The sequence below is a fragment of the Oncorhynchus gorbuscha genome, unplaced genomic scaffold, assembly GCF_021184085.1.
Source record: "Oncorhynchus gorbuscha isolate QuinsamMale2020 ecotype Even-year unplaced genomic scaffold, OgorEven_v1.0 Un_scaffold_551, whole genome shotgun sequence".
In the NCBI taxonomy this organism is placed as follows: Eukaryota; Metazoa; Chordata; class Actinopteri; order Salmoniformes; family Salmonidae; genus Oncorhynchus; species Oncorhynchus gorbuscha.
Window position 1 is genome coordinate 241969 of NW_025745380.1, and position 23077 is coordinate 265045.

The 23077-nt window shown below is 42.2% G+C and overlaps 2 protein-coding genes and 2 non-coding genes across 4 annotated transcripts in view; 3 read left to right on the top strand and 1 right to left on the bottom strand.

Annotated features, from left to right (window-relative positions):
* Window positions 1-737: 737 nt before the first annotated feature.
* On the bottom strand, window positions 738-7605 carry LOC124018605 (protein-lysine N-methyltransferase EEF2KMT-like). Its single transcript, XM_046333948.1, has 7 exons — window positions 7391-7605; window positions 7192-7254; window positions 6984-7064; window positions 6586-6687; window positions 6006-6139; window positions 5217-5461; window positions 738-1016 (listed from the first exon to the last, which is right to left on the bottom strand). Exons 1-7 carry the CDS (start codon window positions 7523-7525, stop codon window positions 916-918), a joined length of 861 nt encoding a protein of 286 aa, XP_046189904.1. The 5' UTR covers window positions 7526-7605; the 3' UTR covers window positions 738-915.
* Window positions 6327-6399, top strand: trnaa-ugc. Its single transcript has one exon. It is a non-coding gene; the product is annotated as a tRNA-Ala (tRNA).
* trnaa-ugc lies at window positions 6410-6484 on the top strand. The gene has a single exon. It is a non-coding gene; the product is annotated as a tRNA-Ala (tRNA).
* A 1667-nt stretch (window positions 7606-9272) lies between the features above and the next one.
* LOC124018606 (phosphatidylinositol N-acetylglucosaminyltransferase subunit Q-like) overlaps window positions 9273-23077 on the top strand; it is a 32068-nt gene continuing 18263 nt past the window's right edge. The window contains exons 1-8 of the mRNA XM_046333949.1: window positions 9273-9416; window positions 11746-11995; window positions 12713-12899; window positions 14170-14211; window positions 14269-14402; window positions 20288-20484; window positions 22275-22406; window positions 22590-22710. Coding sequence (XP_046189905.1) covers window positions 11843-11995; window positions 12713-12899; window positions 14170-14211; window positions 14269-14402; window positions 20288-20484; window positions 22275-22406; window positions 22590-22710 — 966 coding nt within the window. The 5' untranslated portion in view covers window positions 9273-9416; window positions 11746-11842. The remainder of the gene's footprint in view (window positions 9417-11745; window positions 11996-12712; window positions 12900-14169; window positions 14212-14268; window positions 14403-20287; window positions 20485-22274; window positions 22407-22589; window positions 22711-23077) is intronic.

The following is a 23077-nucleotide window of genomic DNA, read 5'->3' on the forward strand; positions in this document are numbered from 1 at the left end:
GTGTGCAGAGGGTCCCCATTTCTTCTCTCCCCCATGTCTGGGCGAGGGGACGGTCTAATTTTATACTGTTACACCTGCTCTGAACCGCTTTCTACCTGCTCTGAACCGCTAGGCTACCTGCTCTGAACCGCTAGGCTACCTGCTCTGAACCGCTAGGCTACCTGCTCTGATCCGCTAGGCTACCTGCTCTGAACCGCCAGGCTACTCTGCACTGAACCGCTAGGCTACCTGCACTGAACCGCTAGGCTACCTGCTCTGAACCGCTATTTCTACCTGCTCTGAACCGCTCTCTCTACCTGCTCTGAACCTCTAGGCTACCTGCTAGCAACTGCCACATGGTCCACTTAGATTTCCTGTCGGAAAGCTCTCTCTCGTTACATCAGGCTCGTCTTTCCTCTGCTCTCTCCCTCTCTCCCCATTTCTCTCTCTCTGTCTCTCCCCATTTCTCACTCTCTCTCCCCATTTCTCTCTCTCTCTCTCTCCCCCCATTTCTCTCTCTCTCTCTCTCTCCCCATTTCTCTCTCTCTCTCCCCATTTCTCTCTCTCTCTCCCCATTTCTCTCTCTCTCTCCCCATTTCTCTCTCTCTCTCTCTCCCCATTTCTCTCTCTCTCTCTCTCTCTCTCTCTCTCTCTCTCTCTCTCTCTCCTTCTGTGGATCTCTTCATTCCAGGCCATTTAGATTCTCCTCTTAAACAACACTTGAATGTATAAATGGGATATTTTCCACACAATGTAAATATCTTGATGTAAATAAAGACTTTATTACACAGTAATACACATCTGGTTCTGGCTTGGTCTCATATTGAGTGCATCACAAATGGCACCCTATTCCCTATCTAGTGCACTACTTTTGACCACAGCCTTATGGACCCTGGTCAAAAGTAGTGCACTTACAATGGGAATAGGATGCCATTATTATATGTAGAGTTTGATCATCTCTATGGTGGCTTGTCTGTTGTAAAAGAACACATGGGTCACTGGTCCTGTCATGACCTCATGTTGGATTCCAGAACTTTCTGTGGGAGAGAAAAACAAAGGAGAAATTATAGATCCATCAGTTTCAGATGTTTATAATTATAGATCCATCCGTTTCAGATGTTTATAATTATAGATCCATCCGTTTCAGATGTTTATAATTATAGATCCATCAGTTTCAGATGTTTATAATTATAGATCCATCCGTTTCAGATGTTTATAATTATAGACCCATCAGTTTCAGATGTGTAGAATTATAGATCCATCCGTTTCAGATGTTTATAATTATAGATCCATCCGTTTCAGATGTTTATAATTATAGACCCATCAGTTTCAGATGTTTATAATTATAGACCCATCAGTTTCAGATGTGTAGAATTATAGATCCATCCGTTTCAGATGTGTATAATTATAGACCCATCAGTTCCAGATGTTTATAATTATAGATCCATCCGTTTCAGATGTGTATAATTATAGATGCATCCGTTTCAGATGTGTATAATTATAGATGCACCAGGAAAGGAATTCATCCAAGGCAATAGGACTAGATCAATCACATGTATTTATAAAGCCCTTTTTACATCAGTTGTCACCTAGAACTTATAACCCAACATACAAGATGTGTAGTTCATAGAAGACCATTGAGATTCATCCTCTACAGTATCTATGGGTTGGAGAGTCTCCTCACTCAGCTGCTCTTTTCAGTTGGTTTATAATTATAGATACATTAAACTTGTAAAGCTATTTTCATTAGTTCTCTCAAAGCTCTAGGTTTAGTACTGACCTATCTGTTTTAAAACTGTTATATGTGTCCATCCGGGTTTCTGATGGTGGAGGAGATGTAGACATCAGTTTCAGATGCTGCCATTATAGAACACCTCAGGATCTTAGAGATACTGCACCAGACAGCCAATGATATCTGGATGTTTAAACTACATCTATAACACAGTGTAACAGGACATGTGTCAGCTGACAGATTAGTAAACAACAGGACATGTGTCAGCTGACAGAATTAGGAAACAACAGGACATGTGTCAGCTGACAGAATTAGTTTAAACAACAGGACATGTGTCAGCTGACAGAATTAGGAAACAATAGGACATGTGTCAGCTGACAGAATTAGGAAACAACAGGACATGTGTCAGCTGACAGAATTAGGAAACAACAGGCCGTTTCATGTGTCAGCTGACAGAATTAGGAAACAACAGGACATGTGTCAGCTGACAGAATTATAAACAACAGGACATGTGTCAGCTGACAGAATTAGGAAACAACAGGACATGTGTCAGCTGACAGAATTAGAAACAACAGGACATGTGTCAGCTGACATAATTATAAATCAACAGGACATGTGTCAGCTGACAGAATTATAAACAACAGGACATGTGTCAGCTGACAATAGAATTATAAACAACAGGACATGTGTCAGATGACAATAAATTAGAAACAACAGGACATGTGTCAGATGACAATAGAATTAGGAAACAACAGGACATGTGTCAGCTGACAGAATTATAAACAACAGGACATGTGTCAGCTGACAGAATTAGGAAACAACAGGACATGTGTCAGCTGACAGAATTAGGAAACAACAGGACATGTGTCAGCTGACAGAATTAGGAAACAACAGGACATGTGTCAGCTGACAATAGAATTAGGAAACAACAGGACATGTGTCAGCTGACAATAGAATTAGGAAACAACAGGACATGTGTCAGCTGACAATAGAATTAGGAAACAACAGGACATGTGTCAGCTGACAGAATTAGGAAACAACAGGACATGTGTCAGCTGACAGAATTAGGAAACAACAGGACATGTGTCAGCTGACAGAATTAGGAAACAACAGGACATGTGTCAGCTGACAGAATTAGGAAACAACAGGACATGTGTCAGCTGACAGAATTAGGAAACAACAGGACATGTGTCAGCTGACAGAATTAGGAAACAACAGGACATGTGTCAGCTGACAGAATTATAAACAACAGGACATGTGTCATGACAGAATTATAAACAACAGAACATGTGTCAGCTGACAATAGAATTAGGAAACAACAGGACATGTGTCAGCTGACAATAGAATTAGGAAACAACAGGACATGTGTCAGCTGACAGAATTAGGAAACAACAGGACATGTGTCAGCTGACAGAATTAGGAAACAACAGGACATGTGTCAGCTGACAGTTTAGGAAACAACAGGACATGTGTCAGCTGACAGAATTAGGAAACAACAGGACATGTGTCAGCTGACATAATTATAGAAACAACAGGACATGTGTCATGCTGACAGAATTATAGAACCAGGACATGTGTCAGATGACAGAATTATAAACAACAGGACATGTTTCAGATGACAGAATTATAAACAACAGGACATGTGTCAGCTGACAGAATTATAAACAACAGGACATGTGTCAGCTGACAGATTAGTAAATTATAGGACATGTTGTCAGATGTTTATAATTATAAACAACAGGACATGTGTCAGATGTGTATAATTATAAACAACAGGACATGTGTCAGATGACATAATTATAAACAACAGAACATGTTTCAGCTGACAGAATTAGGAAACAACAGGACATGTGTCAGCTGACAGAATTATAAACAACAGGACATGTTTCAGCTGACATAATTATAAACAACAGGACATGTGTCAGCTGACAGAATTAGGAAACAACAGGACATGTGTCAGATGTGTAGAATTATAAACAACAGGACATGTGTCAGATGTGTAGAATTATAAACAACAGGACATGTGTCAGATGTGTATAATTATAGAAACAACAGGACATGTGTCAGCTGACATAATTATAAACAACAGGACATGTGTCAGCTGACAGAATTATAAACAACAGGACATGTGTCAGATGACAGAATTAGGAAACAACAGGACATGTGTCAGATGTTTAGGAAACATAGAACATCAGTGTCAGATGACAGAATTATAAACAACAGGACATGTGTCAGCTGACAGAATTATAAATCAACAGGACATGTTCAGATGACAGAATTATAAACAACAGAACATGTTGTCAGCTGACAGAATTAGGAAACAACAGGACATGTTTCAGCTGACAGAATTATAGAAACAACAGGACATGTGTCAGCTGACAGAATTAGGAAACAACAGAACATGTGTCAGCTGAAAGGAATTCAGAATTAGGAAACAACAGGACATGTGTCATGACAGAATTAGGAAACAACAGGACATGTGTCAGCTGACAGAACTTCACTGGAAACAACAGGAAGACATGTGTCAGCTGACAGAATTAGGGTTGGAACAGGACATGTGTCAGCTGACAGAATTGAACCAGGACATGGTTTAGCTGACAGAATTAAAACAAAGGACATGTTCAGCTGACAGTTCTAGGAAACAACAGGTTTGTACTGACAGCTGGTGTTTAAAAACAGGACATGTGTCAGCTGACAGAATGGTGGAGGAAATGTAGACATGTGTCAGCTGACAGAATTAGGAAACAACAGGACATGTGAGAAGCTGACCAGACAGCCAAACATCTGAACATGTGTCAGCTGACAGAATAGGAAACAACAGGACATGTGTCAGCTGACAGAATTAGGAAACAACAGGACATGTGTCAGCTGACAGAATTAGGAAACAACAGGACATGTGTCAGCTGACAGAATTAGGAAACAACAGGACATGTGTCAGCTGACAGAATTAGGAAACACATTTTATCCCTCACCAGCAAATGGGGAGCTGTTCCAGAAAGCTGGATCAATTAGTTAGTCAGGTAACTGCCAGGTAACTACCAGGTAACTGCCAGGTAACTACCAGGTAACTGCCAGGTAACTACCAGATAACTACCAGGTAACTGCCAGGTAACTGCCAGGTAACTGCCAGGTAACTTAACTGCCAGGTAACTTAACTGCCAGGTAACTGCCAGGTAACTACCAGGTAACTGCCAGGTAACTACCAGATAACTACCAGGTAACTGCCAGGTAACTGCCAGGTAACTGCCAGGTAACTTAACTGCCAGGTAACTTAACTAATAATATATTTTGAGAAATATATACTTTTGTTGTAATTAAAGGCTGGATTGAATCCATATCGCCAAAGCATCGCAGAAGATCTGCATACAAATGTAAAGGTCATTTCTGACTGAGTTGACATATGCAGTGTTTATTGTGAAGGAAGTCTCGACAGAGGGAACATTGCCTTTAAAGCGGATCTTCAGCTTTACGGATTGAATAGAATAGAGCCAGGCCATGTTCCTACCTGCAGCGATGACCGTGGCGGCTCCGATCTCTCTCAGCTGCTTCTCTGTCACCTCCTCCCAGTCCAGATGCTCCACACTCACTCTGGGAGAGTTCTGGTTGTCCAGCCCATTGAGCTGGACATTGTCCCTCAGTCTATGTAGAACGCTGAGGTGACAGTCACTGAACACGTAGCTGGAGGGACTGCAGGACCTACACACTGCTATACCAGTCAAACCTACACCACTGCCCAGCTCTAGGACTGTCCTGTAGGAGAGAGCAGAGACAGGACTCACACACACACACACACAGGGACAAGACACACACACACACAGGGACAGGACTCACACACACGGGGACAGGACTCACACACACACACACACACACACACACACACACACACACACACACACACACACACACACACACACACACACACACACACACACACACACACACACACACACACACACACACACACACACACACACACACACACACACACACACACACACACACACACACAGGGAGAGGACACACACACACACACACAGGGAGAGGACACTCACAGGGAGAGGACACACACAGGGAGAGGACACACACAGGGAGAGGACACACACAGGGAGAGGACACACACAGGGAGAGGACACACACAGGGAGAGGACACTCACAGGGAGAGGACACACACAGGGAGAGGACACACACACACACAGGGAGAGGACACTCACACTAGATTGAGATTACGAGTTGTAACCACAGCATGAGTTGTAGACAGAACACAATGACAGAACACACACAGTAGTGTACCAACCTATCAGTGAAGGCGTGTGTGTTCTCCAGAGCCCATTCTGCCAGGTAAAGAGCAGCCTCCCATGTGACCAGGCCTGTAGTTCCTTCAGAGATCACAGCTGTACTCTCTGATAGACTCACTGCTTCTCCACACGGCTACACACACACACACACACACACACACACACACACACACACACACACACACACACACACACACACACACACACACACACACACACACACACACACACACACACACACACACACACACACACACACACACGGTAAATATTAAAATTAATATTTAATTCAAGTAATCTTGAATTTACTTTATCTTGAGTCCCGTGTGGCTCGGCTGGTAGAGCATGGTGCTTGCAACGCCAGGGTTGTGGGTTCAATTCCCACGTGGGGACCAGTACGAGTGGTCCTGTAGCTCGGCTGGTAGAGCATGGTGCTTGCAACGCCAGTGTTGTGGGTTCAATTCCCACGTGGGGACCAGTACGAACACAATGTATTCAGTCACTACTGGAAGGTGTTCAGGATCAGAGCGTCTGCAAAGTGTAGAATACAGCTTCTGTTAAATACAGTGTGTGCAGTACCAGTAAATAGCTCTTGTAGCACTCTGTCCCCTCCTCTACCCCCAGGACTTCCCCCAGTGCATCATAGAGCTCATCCAGAGGCTGCCTCCCACTGGCTTCATGCTGCACACAGGGAACAGAAGCATCACATTACCGTTGTTTACTTTAATAATATACTTATACTTTATTGTATTCATGTGAAACGTGTAAGAATTGCCTTTTTTTTAAATGCACCAGTTATTTTCTGACAGAATGATACCAGACAAAAAAATATATCAGATAAAATAACTTAGTTATACTTTATTGTATTCATGTGAAACATGTAAGTATTGCCTTTTTTTTTTAAATGCACCATTTAGTGAACTATTTTCTGACAGACTGATACCAGACAAAAAAATATATCAGATAAAAGAACTCACCCTTTTGATGAGCTGAGACAGAAACAGTCTCCTATATCTTACTGAGGGAGGATGTTTACAGCACAGTGGATGAAGACATGTCTGGAAACAGGTGACAATAGTAACTGTTAGTGTGGTTTCCAACTCGGTAATCCAATGTACTGTTTCTAGATATTTAACTAAATAGGTGCGACATTCAAAACAAAATAATGCTTTTGACAGGCAATACCTGCTTTAGAATGTCTAGAATCATTTCTGATGAGCTGTCGGTCTCGAGCTCCCTTTCAAGGGACTGTAGAAAACAACAACAGATGATGTTATTACTGTATTCATGTCTTACTATTCCTAAACAATAAAAACATAAAGAAATACATTATATTTATGATGAAGACCCTACAGTACAACATGCAAGCAGCCCCGCTACTTACATTCCATGGGAAATTTGGCAGTTGACCCATAGTGAAAAAGGAGACTTTAAAGTCATATATAACGTCTGCTCTATTCCTTATGCACGTGACTTCGGTTTTGTCGGTCTGACCCTTAGACAGATACATTTCGTTCATTTTCAACCAACCGAGAATTGAATTTACTCTAAACCACAGGCTGGCCACGTGTTTCCCTGAGTTTGTTGTCTTCCTCTTTTACCCAAGAAGCACTCCTCCTGTCGCAATGCCTGATGGTCAATGTAGTATAATCATGACAGACAGTAACGCGATAACATCTTCTTTTTTTAAAGAAAGTACAAATTAGAAAACATTTACAATGAGATGAGAGCTGTATTTTATTTCCTAATAGAACTTGTATCTGTGGGCCTACTGTTCTCAGTGCATAGAACCTGTATCTGTGGGCCTACTGTTCTCAGTGCATAGAACCTGTATCTGTGGGCCTACTGTTCTCAGTGCATAGAACCTGTATCTGTGGGCCTACTGTTCTCAGTGCATAGAACCTGTATCTGTGGGCCTACTGTTCTCAGTGCATAGAACCTGTATCGGTGGGCCTACTGTTCTCAGTGCATAGAACCTGTATCTGTGGGCCTACTGTTCTCAGTGCATAGAACCTGTATCTGTGGGCCTACTGTTCTCAGTGTATAGAACCTGTATCTGTGGGCCTACTGTTCTCAGTACATAGAACCTGTATCTGTGGGCCTACTGTTCTCAGTGTATAGAACCTGTATCTGTGGGCCTACTGTTCTCAGTACATAGAACCTGTATCTGTGGGCCTACTGTTCTCAGTACATAGAACCTGTATCTGTGGGCCTACTGTTCTCAGTGTATAGAACCTGTATCTGTGGGCCTACTGTTCTCAGTACATAGAACCTGTATCTGTGGGCCTACTGTTCTCAGTGTATAGAACCTGTATCTGTGGGCCTACTGTTCTCAGTACATAGAACCTGTATCTGTGGGCCTACTGTTCTCAGTGCATAGAACCTGTATCGGTGGGCCTACTGTTCTCAGTGCATAGAACCTGTATCTGTGGGCCTACTGTTCTCAGTGCAACCCTTGACGTTGATACAAGTCTACTGTTTGAGACCACTCCCCTTGTCTGTGTTATCTCTGCCTCCACAACTGTCATCCCAAATAAATGAAGCACCCAACATGTGCCAGATTACGATAATGTAGCCTACTAAAGCTGCATAAGGACATAGCTATTCTTCTGAAATGTGACTTTCTTTGACATTTCAGGTGGAATTAAGATCTCGTCTAAATGAACAAGCTGTGTGCACAAGGGTTTAAGATATTATGGACAGTGGATGTGGGTTACTTATAATATCTACTTGTCTAAAGCTTTTTCAGCCCGCTCTTTTCCTGCAGTGTCATTCAGAGAAGATAACACCTCCTACAGTTGTTCTTCATTCAACAGAATGACCGCAAACAGCAAACAACACGTCTGAACATTGAAGGTCAGAAATGTCATTTCGACGGTGATGTTTTCAAATTTTGTAATACTATATTCAAATGGATATTATCGCTGCCTTATTGAGTCGAACTGAAATTCCATGTTTGATTACAATCGTTTTGGTAATAATGAAAAATGTGTCCTTTTCAACTGGCAGAAATGGATGAGATATTTTTTTAAAGAATATTCAGTGGTAGTGGAATCCAGTGGCCATAATAAAGTGTAGTATTTTATGATTATATTTGATATTATTAGGCTAAATATCATGCGTTTTGTTGTGGCTGGAAATGACTATCAAACAGAGGGTTTAGTTCAGATTATTCACATAACTGCAACATCATCTCATCCAGCAATCCACCGGAACTCTTGTTACTGCAATGATATTCCAACCGGAGCGTAAATGTTGACGGTCTATCAACAACAAAGATGGCTGCCGATAGACGCTAACTTCAATTTGACAAGTGAAGGGTAAATCATGTAACGGTACGATCCCAAATCTGTTTGAAACGGTCTTGACAAAAGCAGATTTCATTCGAATAGAAATAAACAACCCTGCAGGTATGGAATATTTTATATTATTTGCCGAAATGTTGTTAACTAGCTGAAGACGGATTTAGTCGTTACTAAGTTAGCTAATGTCTGTCTCTTTGCACTGTGCGCCCAGTGTGGATAACTGCCTGCAGAATATATTATCACTGACATTGAAGATATGCATCACATCAGAGAGGAATACAGAAACTATTGTTGATTTATGTTGATTTTATTTTGACAACGGATAACGATACGGGTGTCGCACAGCCTTTCGACGCTGGCTGGACTATGCACTAACTTCGATTAGGCCCTATTTGTGCTCATTTAATCAAAATAAGCGTCTCACTTTGTCTCAAACGTACACTGCAAAACTTCGATTAATGCCCCCAAAATAGTTGTAAATGTTATATTAACATGTAACGTAGTTTAGGCAGCAATAGTGCTGTTATAGATGTGACGGGGAAACGACAGGCACATCAATAGTTATAAGCCCACAGGCATGGTTGGCATGGAGACGAAGGCAAGGCTCAATATTCTGAAGGACACAAAGAGGACAGAGGCAACGGGGACTCCACTGAAACGGTCCGACAAAAATGATTCGTTTGAGTTGACTAACAAACAGCTGGTCCTGATGGCTGAATTGAAATGTCTGCTAATCAGTTGGAGTGAGTCACTCTGACAACCCTCCTGATTCTGGGTCATGTTTATTAAACAACATCGGCTCACACCACACGAGGACATTCACAATGTGACAAGATGAAACACTGGTATACACAGTATAACTAAACTATATACAGACCTTAATGTTACTACTTTTGGGTGGAAACTAGTGTAGGTATAGTAATTATTGGTAACTAGTATAGGTGGGTAATGGGTATGCTAATTATTGGGAACTAGTGTAGCTGGGTAATGGGTATAGTAATTATTGGGAACTAGTGTAGCTGGGTAATGGGTATGCTAATTATTGGGAACTAGTGTAGCTGGGTAATGGGTACTGATTATTGGGAACTAGTGTAGCTGGGTAATGGGTACTGATTATTGGGAACTAGTGTAGCTGGGTAATGGGTATGCTAATTATTGGGAACTAGTGTAGCTGGGTAATGGGTATGCTAATTATTGGGAACTAGTGTAGCTGGGTAATGGGTATGCTAATTATTGGGAACTAGTGTAGCTGGGTAATGGGTATGCTAATTATTGGTAACTAGTGTAGCTGGGTAATGGGTATGCTAATTATTGGGAACTAGTATAGCTGGGTAATGGGTATACTAATTATTGGTAACTAGTGTAGCTGGGTAATGGGTATGCTAATTATTGGGAACTAGTGTAGCTGGGTAATGGGTACTGATTATTGGGAACTAGTGTAGCTGGGTAATGGGTATAGTAATTATTGGTAACTAGTGTAGCTGGGTAATGGGTATACTAATTATTGGTAACTAGTGTAGCTGGGTAATGGGTATACTAATTATTGGGAACTAGTGTAGCTGGGTAATGGGTATACTAATTATTGGGAACTAGTGTAGCTGGGTAATGGGTATACTAATTATTGGTAACTAGTATAGCTGGGTAATGGGTTTAGTAATTATTGGTAACTAGTATAGCTGGGTAATGGGTATGCTAATTATTGGGAACTAGTGTAGCTGGGTAATGGGTATACTAATTATTGGTAACTAGTATAGCTGGGTAATGGGTTTAGTAATTATTGGGAACTAGTGTAGCTGGGTAATGGGTATAGTAATTATTGGTAACTAGTGTAGCTGGGTAATGGGTATACTAATTATTGGGAACTAGTGTAGCTGGGTAATGGGTATACTAATTATTGGGAACTAGTGTAGCTGGGTAATGGGTATACTAATTATTGGTAACTAGTATAGCTGGGTAATGGGTTTAGTAATTATTGGTAACTAGTATAGCTGGGTAATGGGTATGCTAATTATTGGGAACTAGTGTAGCTGGGTAATGGGTATACTAATTATTGGTAACTAGTATAGCTGGGTAATGGGTTTAGTAATTATTGGGAACTAGTGTAGCTGGGTAATGGGTATAGTAATTATTGGGAACTAGTATAGCTGGGTAATGGGTATAGTAATTATTGGTAACTAGTGTAGCTGGGTAATGGGTATAGTAATTATTGGGAACTAGTGTAGCTGGGTAATGGGTATAGTAATTATTGGGAACTAGTATAGCTGGGTAATGGGTATAGTAATTATTGGGAACTAGTGTAGCTGGGTAATGGGTATAGTAATTATTGGTAACTAGTGTAGCTGGGTAATGGGTACTGATTATTGGGAACTAGTGTAGCTGGGTAATGGGTATACTAATTATTTCATCCTTCACAAAATGTTTCTCCATTCTGCAGGTATCTGAAGACACTAGGCTAACCTGTGATCACCTACTCCAGAAGTTTAGACTGAAGGAGCGTGCCTGACCTCTGACCCCTGACCTCCAGTCCCATCATGGTGCTGAAGATTTTCTTCCCTCAGTGCTGTAACAAGGCAGACAGTGGGCTGCTTGTGGGGCGATGGATCCCAGGACAGAACTCGGCCGTGGTGCTAGCTGTTATCCACTACCCCTTCATCCCTGGACAGGTCAAGCAGTACATCCACCAGGTAGAGTATGTGCATGTGTGTGCGTGTGTGTGTATCAGTCAGTGTGTATCCGGGGCGGCAGGTAGCCTAATGGTTAGAGGGGCGGGCCAGTAACCGAAAGGTTGCTAGATCAAATCCCCGAGCTGACAAGGTAACAATCTGTCGTTCTGCCCCTGAACAAGGCAGTTAACCCACTGTTCCCCAGTAGGCCGTCATTGTAAATAAGAATGTGTTCTTAACTGACCTGCCTAGTTAAATAAATGTTAAATATTAATATATATATATATTTTTTTTTAAATCTGTCAGTCACCCAATACCCCTTCATCCCTTGTCAGGTCAAACAGTACATACAGCAGGTAGAGAGTGTGTGTGTGTTAACCTTCCTGTCCCTGGTCCAGATGGTACATATAGCAGGTAGAGAGTGTGTGTGTTGTAACCTTCCTGTCCCTGGTCCAGATGGTACATATAGCAGGTAGAGAGTGTGTGTGTTAACCTTCCTGTCCCTGGTCCAGATGGTACATATAGCAGGTAGAGTGTGTGTTAACCTTCCTGTCCCTGGTCCAGATGGTACATAAAGCAGGTAGATAGAGTGTGTGTTGTAACCTTCCTGCCCCTGGTCCAGATGGTACATATAGCAGGTAGAGAGAGTGTGTGTTGTAACCTTCCTGTCCCTGGTCCAGATGGTACATATAGCAGGTAGAGAGTGTGTGTGTTGTAACCTTCCTGTTCCTGGTCCAGATGCGTGGCCAGAGTGGGGTGGATCTGACGGTGCTGGGCTCGTGGAGCATGCCCAAGGAGGGCCAGGAGGGCATGGAGAGTTTCCTCAGGGACCTCAGCACCATCTTCCCCCAGGGACAGTGGCTCCAGCTCAGTAGAGAGATGGGCAAGATAGGCTTCAGGTGTCACGTCCTCACAAGGGACCAGAGTAAGTCTCCGTTTGCATCCCAAGTGGCCCCTATTGGTCCCTATATAAAGACACCTACTTTTAACCAGGGCCCATGGGGTACATTTTACCCTCTGACCCATGGGCCCTGGTCAAAAGTAGTGCACTATGTAGGGAATAGGGTGCCATAGAGCTCTGGTCTAAAGTAGTGCACTATGTAGGGAATAGAGTGTCATAGAGCTCTGGTCTAAAGTAGTGCACTATGTAGGGAATAGAGTGTCATAGAGCTCTGGTCTAAAGTAGTGCATTATGTAGGGAATAGGGTGTTATTTGGGATGCAAACTTTGTAACAACATCAAATGTGTTTTGGTTAGATTCAGAGATCACTCTCTTTGGAGATCAACTGTTGATATCGAATTATTGACGAATGGCTTTCTTATGAAATTAATGTTCTGTTTGTAGACCTGCAACACTGTTTTCTCACACTGAAATTAATGTTATGTCTATAGACCTGCATCACTGTTTTCTCACACTGAAATGAATGTTCTGTCTATAGACGTGCATCACTGTTTTTCTCACACTGAAATTAATGTTCTGTCTATAGACGTGCATCACTGTTTTCTCACACTGAAATGAATGTTCTGTCTATAGACCTGCATCACTGTTTTCTCACACTGAAATTAATGTTCTGTCTATAGACCTGCATCACTGTTTTCTCACACTGAAATTAATGTTATGTCTATAGACGTGCATCACTGTTTTTCTCACACTGAAATGAATGTTCTGTCTATAGACGTGCATCACTGTTTTCTCACACTGAAATTAATGTTATGTCTATAGACCTGCATCACTGTTTTCTCACACTGAAATGAATGTTCTGTCTATAGACGTGCATCACTGTTTTCTCACACTGAAATTAATGTTCTGTCTATAGACGTGCATCACTGTTTTCTCACACTGAAATTAATGTTCTGTCTATAGACGTGCATCACTGTTTTCTCACACTGAAATTAATGTTCTGTCTATAGACGTGCATCACTGTTTTCTCACACTGAAATTAATGTTCTGTCTATAGACGTGCATCACTGTTTTCTCACACTGAAATGAATGTTCTGTCTATAGACGTGCATCACTGCATCACTGTTTTCTCATAGCAACAACAAGAGTTTGTAAATTAGATTGCTTAATTCACTCTGCTCTTTTTAATTCATAGAGAGACAGATCACTGTATATTTAATCGAAAGGCGGATATTTCTGTTGTTATCATCATGCAGTGCATCTGTAATAAAATGTCCCTCTGCCCCTGCCGTAGATGGGAAGCTGATACAACAAGAAAAGGAGCTGAAAGAGGATGGTGGTGGAGAGAAAGGAGAGGGGAAGAAAGGAGGGAAGGGAGGAGAGGGCAAGAAAGTAGGAACAAAGAGAGGAGGAGAGAAGGACAAGGTGATCTTTATCCACTATGAACAGAGGAAGGTCATGCTGTCTCAGCTGCACCCCATAGAGAACGGGGTTCCTGACCCTCAAACTGAGTCACAACTACCACAGGTGAGGATGTGGACTCACAGCCTGATTTACATGTAGATGTTGTTGCTCATTGAACACAGGGGTTTTCTATCCTCTCCCGTGTTGTTTACCTCTGATATTGTTGTTGTTATACATATGTGTTGTCTGTTGTTGTTGTTGTTGTTGTTGTAATATATGTGTTGTCTGTTGTTGTTGTTGTAATACATATGTGTTGTTGTTGTTGTTATACACATGTGTTGTCTGTAGTTGTTGTTGTTGTTATACATATGTGTTGTTGTTGTAATATATGTGTTGTCTGTTGTTTTTGTTGTTGTTATACACATGTGTTTTCTGTTGTTGTTGTTGTTATACATATGTGTTGTTGTTGTAATATATGTGTTGTCTGTTGTTGTTGTTGTTATACATATGTGTTGTTGTTGTTGTTATACACATGTGTTGTCTGTTGTTGTTGTTATACATATGTGTTGTCTGTTGTTGTTGTTATACACATGTGTTGTCTGTTGTTGTTGTTGTTGTTATACACATGTGTTGTCTGTTGTTGTTGTTGTTGTTATACACATGTGTTGTCTGTTGTTGTTGTTGTTGTTATACATATGTGTTGTCTGTTGTTGTTATACATATGTGTTGTCTGTTGTTGTTGTTGTTATACATATGTGTTGTCTGTTGTTGTTGTTGTTGTTATACATATGTGTTGTCTGTTGTTGTTGTTGTTGTTGTTATACATATGTGTTGTCTGTTGTTGTTGTTGTTGTTATACATATGTGTTGTTGTTGTTGTTGTAATACATATGTGTTGTTGTTGTTGTTGTTATACATATGTGTTGTCTGTTGTTGTTGTTGTTATACATATGTGTTGTCTGTTGTTGTTGTTGTAATACATATGTGTTGTCTGTTGTTGTTGTTATACATATGTGTTGTTGTTGTTGTTGTTATACATATGTGTTGTCTGTTGTTGTTGTTGTTGTTGTTGTACATATGTGGTGTCTGTTGTTGTTGTTGTTGTTGTTGTACATATGTGGTGTCTGTTGTTGTTGTTGTACATATGTGTTGTCTGTAATTGTTGTTGTTGTTGTTATACATATGTGTTGTCTGTAATTGTTTTTGTTTTTGTTGTAATATATATGTGTTGTCTGTAATTGTTGTTGTTGTTGTTGTTGTTATACATATGTGGTGTCTGTAATTGTTGTTGTTGTTGTTATACACATGTGTTGTCTGTAATTGTTGTTGTTGTACATATGTGTTGTCTGCTGTTATTGTTATACACGTGTTGTCTGTTGTTGTTGTTATACATATGTGTTGTCTGTTGTTGTTGTTGTTGTTATACATATGTGTTGTTGTTATACATATGTGTTGTCTGTTGTTGTTATACATATGTGTTGTCTGTTGTTGTTGTTGTTGTTATACATATGTGTTGTTGTTGTTATACATATGTGTTGTTGTTGTTATACATATGTGTTGTCTGTTGTTGTTGTTATACATATGTGTTGTCTGTTGTTGTTGTTATACATATGTGTTGTCTGTTGTTGTTGTTGTTATACATATGTGTTGTCTGTTGTTGTTGTTGTTATACATATGTGTTGTCTGTTGTTGTTGTTGTTATACATATGTGTTGTCTGTTGTTGTTGTTGTTATACATATGTGTTGTCTGTTGTTGTTGTTGTTATACATATGTGTTGTCTGTTGTTGTTGTTATACATATGTGTTGTCTGTTGTTGTTGTTATACATATGTGTTGTCTGTTGTTGTTGTTATACATATGTGTTGTCTGTTGTTGTTGTTATACATATGTGTTGTCTGTTGTTGTTGTTGTTATACATATGTGTTGTCTGTTGTTGTAATACATATGTGTTGTCTGTAATTGTTGTTGTTGTACATATGTGGTGTCTGTTGTTGTTGTACATATGTGGTGTCTGTTGTTCTTGTACATATGTGTTGTCTGTAATTGTTGTTGTTGTTGTTATACATATGTGGTGTCTGTAATTGTTGTTGCTGTTGCAGGTGTTGTCTGTAATTGTTGTTGTTGCTGCTGCTGGTATTGTCTGTAATTTGTTGTTGCTGCTGCTGGTATTGTCTGTAATTGTTGTTGTTGCTGCTGCAGGTGTTGTCTGTAATTGTTGTTGTTGCAGGTGTTGTCTGTAATTGTTGTTGCTGCTGCAGGTGTTGTCTGTAATTGTTGCTGCTGCAGGTGTTGTCTGTAATTGTTGTTGTTGCTGCTGCAGGTGTTGTCTGTAATTGTTGTTGCTGCAGGTGTTGTCTGTAATTGTTGCTGCTGCAGGTGTTGTCTGTAATTGTTGTTGTTGCAGGTGTTGTCTGTAATTGTTGTTGTTGCAGGTGTTGTCTGTAATTGTTGTTGTTGCTGCTGCAGGTGTTGTCTGTAATTGTTGCTGCTGCAGGTGTTGTCTGTAATTGTTGTTGTTGCTGCTGCAGGTGTTGTCTGTAATTGTTGTTGTTGCAGGTGTTGTCTGTAATTGTTGTTGTTGCAGGTGTTGTCTGTAATTGTTGTTGTTGCTGCTGCAGGTGTTGTCTGTAATTGTTGTTGTTGCTGCTGCAGGTGTTGTCTGTAATTGTTGTTGTTGCTTCTGCAGGTGTTGTCTGTAATTGTTGTTGCTGCTGCAGGTGTTGTCTGTAATTGTTGTTGTTGTTGCTGCAGGTGTTGTCTGTAATTGTTGTTGTTGCTGCTGCAGGTGTTGTCTGTAATTGTTGTTGTTGCTGCTGCAGGTGTTGTCTGTAATTGTTGTTGTTGCTGCTGCAGGTGTTGTCTGTAATTGTTGTTGTTGCTGCTGCAGGTGTTGTCTGTAATTGTTGATGCTGCTGCAGGTGTTGTCTGTAATTGTTGTTGTTGCTGCTGCAGGTGTTGTCTGTAATTGTTGTTGCTGCTGCAGGTGTTGTCTGTAATTGTTGTTGTTGCTGCTGCAGGTGTTGTCTGTAATTGTTGTTGTTGCTGCTGCAGGTGTTGTCTGTAATTGTTGTTGTTGCTGCTGCAGGTGTTGTCTGTAATTGTTGCTGCTGCAGGTGTTGTCTGTAATTGTTGTTGTTGCTGCTGCAGGTGTTGTCTGTAATTGTTGTTGTTGTTGCTGCAGGTGTTGTCTGTAATTGTTGTTGTTGCTGCTGCAGGTGTTGTCTGTAATTGTTGTTGTTGCTGCTGCAGGTGTTGTCTGTAATTGTTGTTGTTGCTGCTGCAGGTGTTGTCTGTAATTGTTGTTGTTGCTGCTGCAGGTGTTGTCTGTAATTGTTGTTGTTGCTGCTGTAGGTGTTGTCTGTAATTGTTGATGCTGCTGCAGGTGTTGTCTGTAATTGTTGTTGTTGCTGCTGCAGGTGTTGTCTGTAATTGTTGTTGCTGCTGCAGGTGTTGTCTGTAATTGTTGTTGTTGCTGCTGCAGGTGTTGTCTGTAATTGTTGTTGTTGCTGCTGCAGGTGTTGTCTGTAATTGTTGTTGTTGCTGCTGCAGGTGTTGTCTGTAATTGTTGTTGTTGCTGCTGCAGGTGTTGTCTGTAATTGTTGTTGTTGCTGCTGCAGGTGTTGTCTGTAATTGTTGTTGTTGTTGCTGCAGGTGTTGTCTGTAATTGTTGTTGTTGTTGCTGCTGCAGGTGTTGTCTGTAATTGTTGTTGTTGTTGCTGCTGCAGGTGTTGTCTGTAATTGTTGCTGCTGCAGGTGTTGTCTGTAATTGTTGTTGTTGCTGCTGCAGGTGTTGTCTGTAATTGTTGTTGCTGCTGCAGGTGTTGTCTGTAATTGTTGTTGTTGCTGCTGCAGGTGTTGTCTGTAATTGTTGTTGTTGCTGCTGCAGGTGTTGTCTGTAATTGTTGCTGCTGCAGGTGTTGTCTGTAATTGTTGCTGCTGCAGGTGTTGTCTGTAATTGTTGTTGTTGCTGCTGCAGGTGTTGTCTGTAATTGTTGTTGTTGTTGCTGCAGGTGTTGTCTGTAATTGTTGTTGTTGCTGCTGCAGGTGTTGTCTGTAATTGTTGTTGTTGCTGCTGCAGGTGTTGTCTGTAATTGTTGTTGTTGCTGCTGCAGGTGTTGTCTGTAATTGTTGTTGTTGCTGCTGCAGGTGTTGTCTGTAATTGTTGTTGTTGCTGCTGTAGGTGTTGTCTGTAATTGTTGATGCTGCTGCAGGTGTTGTCTGTAATTGTTGTTGTTGCTGCTGCAGGTGTTGTCTGTAATTGTTGTTGCTGCTGCAAATTGTTGTTGTTGCTGCTGCAGGTGTTGTCTGTAATTGTTGTTGTTGCTGCTGCAGGTGTTGTCTGTAATTGTTGTTGTTGCTGCTGCAGGTGTTGTCTGTAATTGTTGTTGTTGCTGCTGCAGGTGTTGTCTGTAATTGTTGTTGTTGTTGCTGCAGGTGTTGTCTGTAATTGTTGTTGTTGTTGCTGCTGCAGGTGTTGTCTGTAATTGTTGTTGTTGTTGCTGCTGCAGGTGTTGTCTGTAATTGTTGTTGTTGCTGCTGCAGGTGTTGTCTGTAATTGTTGTTGTTGCTGCTGCAGGTGTTGTCTGTAATTGTTGTTGATGCTGCTGCAGGGGTTGTCTGTAATTGTTGTTGCTGCAGGTGTTGTCTGTAATTGTTGTTGTTGCTGCTGCAGGTGTTGTCTGTAATTGTTGTTGTTGCTGCTGCAGGTGTTGTCTGTAATTGTTGTTGTTGCTGCTGCAGGTGTTGTCTGTAATTGTTGTTGTTGCTGCTGTAGGTGTTGTCTGTAATTGTTGATGCTGCTGCAGGTGTTGTCTGTAATTGTTGCTGCTGCAGGTGTTGTCTGTAATTGTTGCTGCTGCAGGTGTTGTCTGTAATTGTTGTTGTTGCTGCTGCAGGTGTTGTCTGTAATTGTTGTTGTTGCTGCTGCAGGTGTTGTCTGTAATTGTTGTTGTTGCTGCTGCAGGTGTTGTCTGTAATTGTTGTTGTTGCTGCTGCAGGTGTTGTCTGTAATTGTTGTTGCTGCTGCTGCAGGTGTTGTCTGTAATTGTTGCTGCTGCAGGTGTTGTCTGTAATTGTTGCTGTGCAGGTGTTGTCTGCTGCAGGTGTTGTCTGTAATTGTTGTTGTTGCTGCTGCAGGTGTTGTCTGTAATTGTTGTTGTTGCTGCTGCAGGTGTTGTCTGTAATTGTTGTTGTTGCTGCTGCAGGTGTTGTCTGTAATTGTTGTTGATGCTGCTGCAGGTGTTGTCTGCTGCTGCAGGTGTTGTCTGTAATTGTTGTTGATGCTGCTGCAGGTGTTGTCTGTAATTGTTGTTGATGCTGCTGCAGGTGTTGTCTGTAATTGTTGTTGTTGCTGCTGCAGGTGTTGTCTGTAATTGTTGTTGTTGCTGCTGCAGGTGTTGTCTGTAATTGTTGTTGTTGCTGCTGCAGGTGTTGTCTGTAATTGTTGTTGATGCTGCTGCAGGTGTTGTCTGTAATTGTTGCTGCTGCAGGTGTTGTCTGTAATTGTTGTTGATGCTGCTGCAGGTGTTGTCTGTAATTGTTGTTGTTGTTGCAGGTGTTGTCTGTAATTGTTGTTGTTGTTGCAGGTGTTGTCTGTAATTGTTGTTGATGCTGCTGCAGGTGTTGTCTGTAATTGTTGTTGTTGTTGCAGGTGTTGTCTGTAATTGTTGTTGTTGTTGCAGGTGTTGTCTGTAATTGTTGTTGATGCTGCTGCAGGTGTTGTCTGTAATTGTTGTTGTTGCTGCTGCAGGTGTTGTCTGTAATTGTTGTTGTTGTTGCAGGTGTTGTCTGTAATTGTTGTTGTTGTTGCAGGTGTTGTCTGTAATTGTTGTTGTTGCAGGTGTTGTCTGTAATTGTTGTTGTTGCTGCTGCAGGTGTTGTCTGTAATTGTTGTTGTTGCTGCTGCAGGTGTTGTCTGTAATTGTTGTTGTTGCTGCTGCAGGTGTTGTCTGTAATTGTTGTTGTTGCTGCTGCAGGTGTTGTCTGTAATTGTTGTTGTTGCTGCTGCAGGTGTTTGGGACAGTGTGTCAGAGTGAGCCGCTGTTCTTCCTGGATAAGTATGATGACGGTCCAGTGAAGATGACCCACTGGCAATCAGAGGGACGGGAGGGATCCATTATAGTAGAACTGATGAAACAGGCCTCGACACCGCTCTGTCTGCTAACCACCTGGATGCTAACACTGTGGACCAGCCTCTGTAGTAGCAGGTAAGGGGGAGGGACGGGAGGGCTCCATTATAGTAGAACTGATGAAACAGGCCTCGACACCGCTCTGTCTGCTAACCACCTGGATGCTAACACTGTGGACCAGCCTCTGTAGTAGCAGGTAAGGGGTGTGTGTCAGTACCTGTCTGTCTGCTAACCACCTGGATGCTAACACTGTGGACCAGCCTCTGTAGTAGCAGGTAAGGGGGAGGGACGGGAGGGCTCCATTATAGTACTAACACTGTGGACCAGCCTCTGTAGTAGCAGGTAAGGGGTGTGTCAGTACCTGTCTGTCTGCTAACCACCTGGATACTAACACTGTGGACCAGCCTCTGTAGTAGCAGGTAAGGGGTGTATCAGTACCTGTCTGTCTGCTAACCACCTGGATGCTAACACTGTGGACCAGCCTCTGTAGTAGCAGGTAGGGGGGGGGGGTGTCAGTACCTGTCTGTCTGCTAACCACCTGGATACTAACACTGTGGACCCTGTATGTTCGTCAGTTGCAACTCTTTGTGTGCCAAGAGACACTGACCCAGTCTGTCTGTCTGTCTGTCTGTCTGTCTGTCTGTCTGTCTGTCTGTCTGTCTGTCTGTCTGTCTGTCTGTCTGTCTGTCTGTCTGTCTGTCTGTCTGTCTCCCCAGGATATTGAATGTGCCTGTCTGTCTCCCCAGGATATTGAATGTGCCTGTCTGTCTCCCCAGGATATTGAATGTGTCTGTCTGTCTCCCCAGGATATTGAATGTGTCTGTCTGTCTCCCCAGGATATTGAATGTGTCTGTCTGTCTCCCCAGGATATTGAATGTGTCTGTCTGTCTCCCCAGGATATTGAATGTGTCTGTCTGTCTCCCCAGGATATTGAATGTGTCTGTCTGTCTCCCCAGGATATTGAATGTGTCTGTCTGTCTCCCCAGGATATTGAATGTGCCTGTCTGTCTCCCCAGGATATTGAATGTGTCTGTCTGTCTGTCTCCCCAGGATATTGAATGTGTCTGTCTGTCTGTCTGTCTCCCCAGGATATTGAATGTGTCTGTCTGTCTCCCCAGGATATTGAATGTGTCTGTCTGTCTGTCTGTCTGTCTCCCCAGGATATTGAATGTGTCTGCCTGTCTGTCTCCCCAGGATATTGAATGTGTCTGTCTGTCTGTCTCCCCAGGATATTGAATGTGCCTGTCTGTCTCCCCAGGATATTGAATGTGCCTGTCTGTCTCCCCAGGATATTGAATGTGTCTGTCTGTCTCCCAGGATATTGAATGTGCCTGTCTGTCTCCCCAGGATATTGAATGTGTCTGTCTGTCTCCCCAGGATATTGAATGTGCCTGTCTGTCTGTCTCCCCAGGATATTGAATGTGCCTGTCTGTCTGTCTCCCAGGATATTGAATGTGTCTGTCTGTCTCCCCAGGATATTGAATGTGTCTGTCTGTCTGTCTCCCCAGGATATTGAATGTGTCTGTCTGTCTCCCCAGGATATTGAATGTGTCTGTCTGTCTCCCCAGGATATTGAATGTGTCTGTCTGTCTCCCCAGGATATTGAATGTGTCTGTCTGTCCCCCCAGGATATTGAATGTGTCTGTCTGTCTCCCCAGGATATTGAATGTGCCTGTCTGTCTCCCCAGGATATTGAATGTGCCTGTCTGTCTCCCCAGGATATTGAATGTGTCTGTCTGTCTCCCCAGGATATTGAATGTGTCTGTCTGTCTCCCCAGGATATTGAATGTGTCTGTCTGTCTCCCCAGGATATTGAATGTGCCTGTCTGTCTCCCCAGGATATTGAATGTGCCTGTCTGTCTCCCCAGGATATTGAATGTGCACCCGATGAGGTTCATATCCAGTAAGTTGTCTACGTGTGTTCAGCTGAGCTACAGAACAGAACACCTTCAGACAGTCTGCTCTCCTACCAGAGCCACCGCACACAACCACTTCATGAGGTAGAGACCACACACACACACACACACAGCCCCGTGGCAGACTGGCTACAAGATGGTATCTAACTCACCCCATTGCGTCTCAAATCGCACACTATTCCCTGTATAGTGCAGTGCATTTGACCAGAGCCCTATTGACCTCGAGTCAAAAGTAGTGAGTGACTCTCTCTCTTTCTCGCCACACAGGAAAGCCAATATCTTTGTGTCGTTCTTTGTGGATGTGTCTCTGGGCCTGCTGCTGGTGTCGTGGATGTATAGAGAGAACCGTATAGGCAAACTGGCCAACACACTGGTACCTGCTGCTGACGTAAGACATCATGGACAACAGTTCCCCGGTGCAAAAGCAATGTACAACAATTTAAACCTCATTTATAATCTGTCAGAGAGATTTTATTTAAAATAAAAAATGTCTTCAACAACGTTCAGTATCGAGAGGTGACTATTTCTGTATCGCTCAGTTGACTCTAGTTACATTACCACCTCCGTAAAACTCACATTGGTGACGATGAGCTTCAAATGAAATCACGTTGCCACATTATCAAGAGGTTCAGGGTCGTTTTTGCCCTACGAAATATCCCCCTCAATATCCCCCTCAATATCCCCCTAGAATAACCCCCTAGAATATCCCCCTCAATATCCAACCCAATATCCCCTTCAATGTCCAACCCAATATC

Coding starts and splice junctions, on each gene's coding strand:
- LOC124018605 (XM_046333948.1), bottom strand. CDS start 7,525: ATGAACGAAATGTATCTGTCTAAGGGTCAGACCGACAAAACCGAAGTC. Junction 6,688..6,983: donor TGTCTCAGCTCATCAAAAGG/GTGAGTTCTTTT, acceptor CCCTGTGTGCAG/CATGAAGCCAGTGGGAGGCA. Junction 5,462..6,005: donor ACACACGCCTTCACTGATAG/GTTGGTACACTA, acceptor TCTCTCCTACAG/GACAGTCCTAGAGCTGGGCA.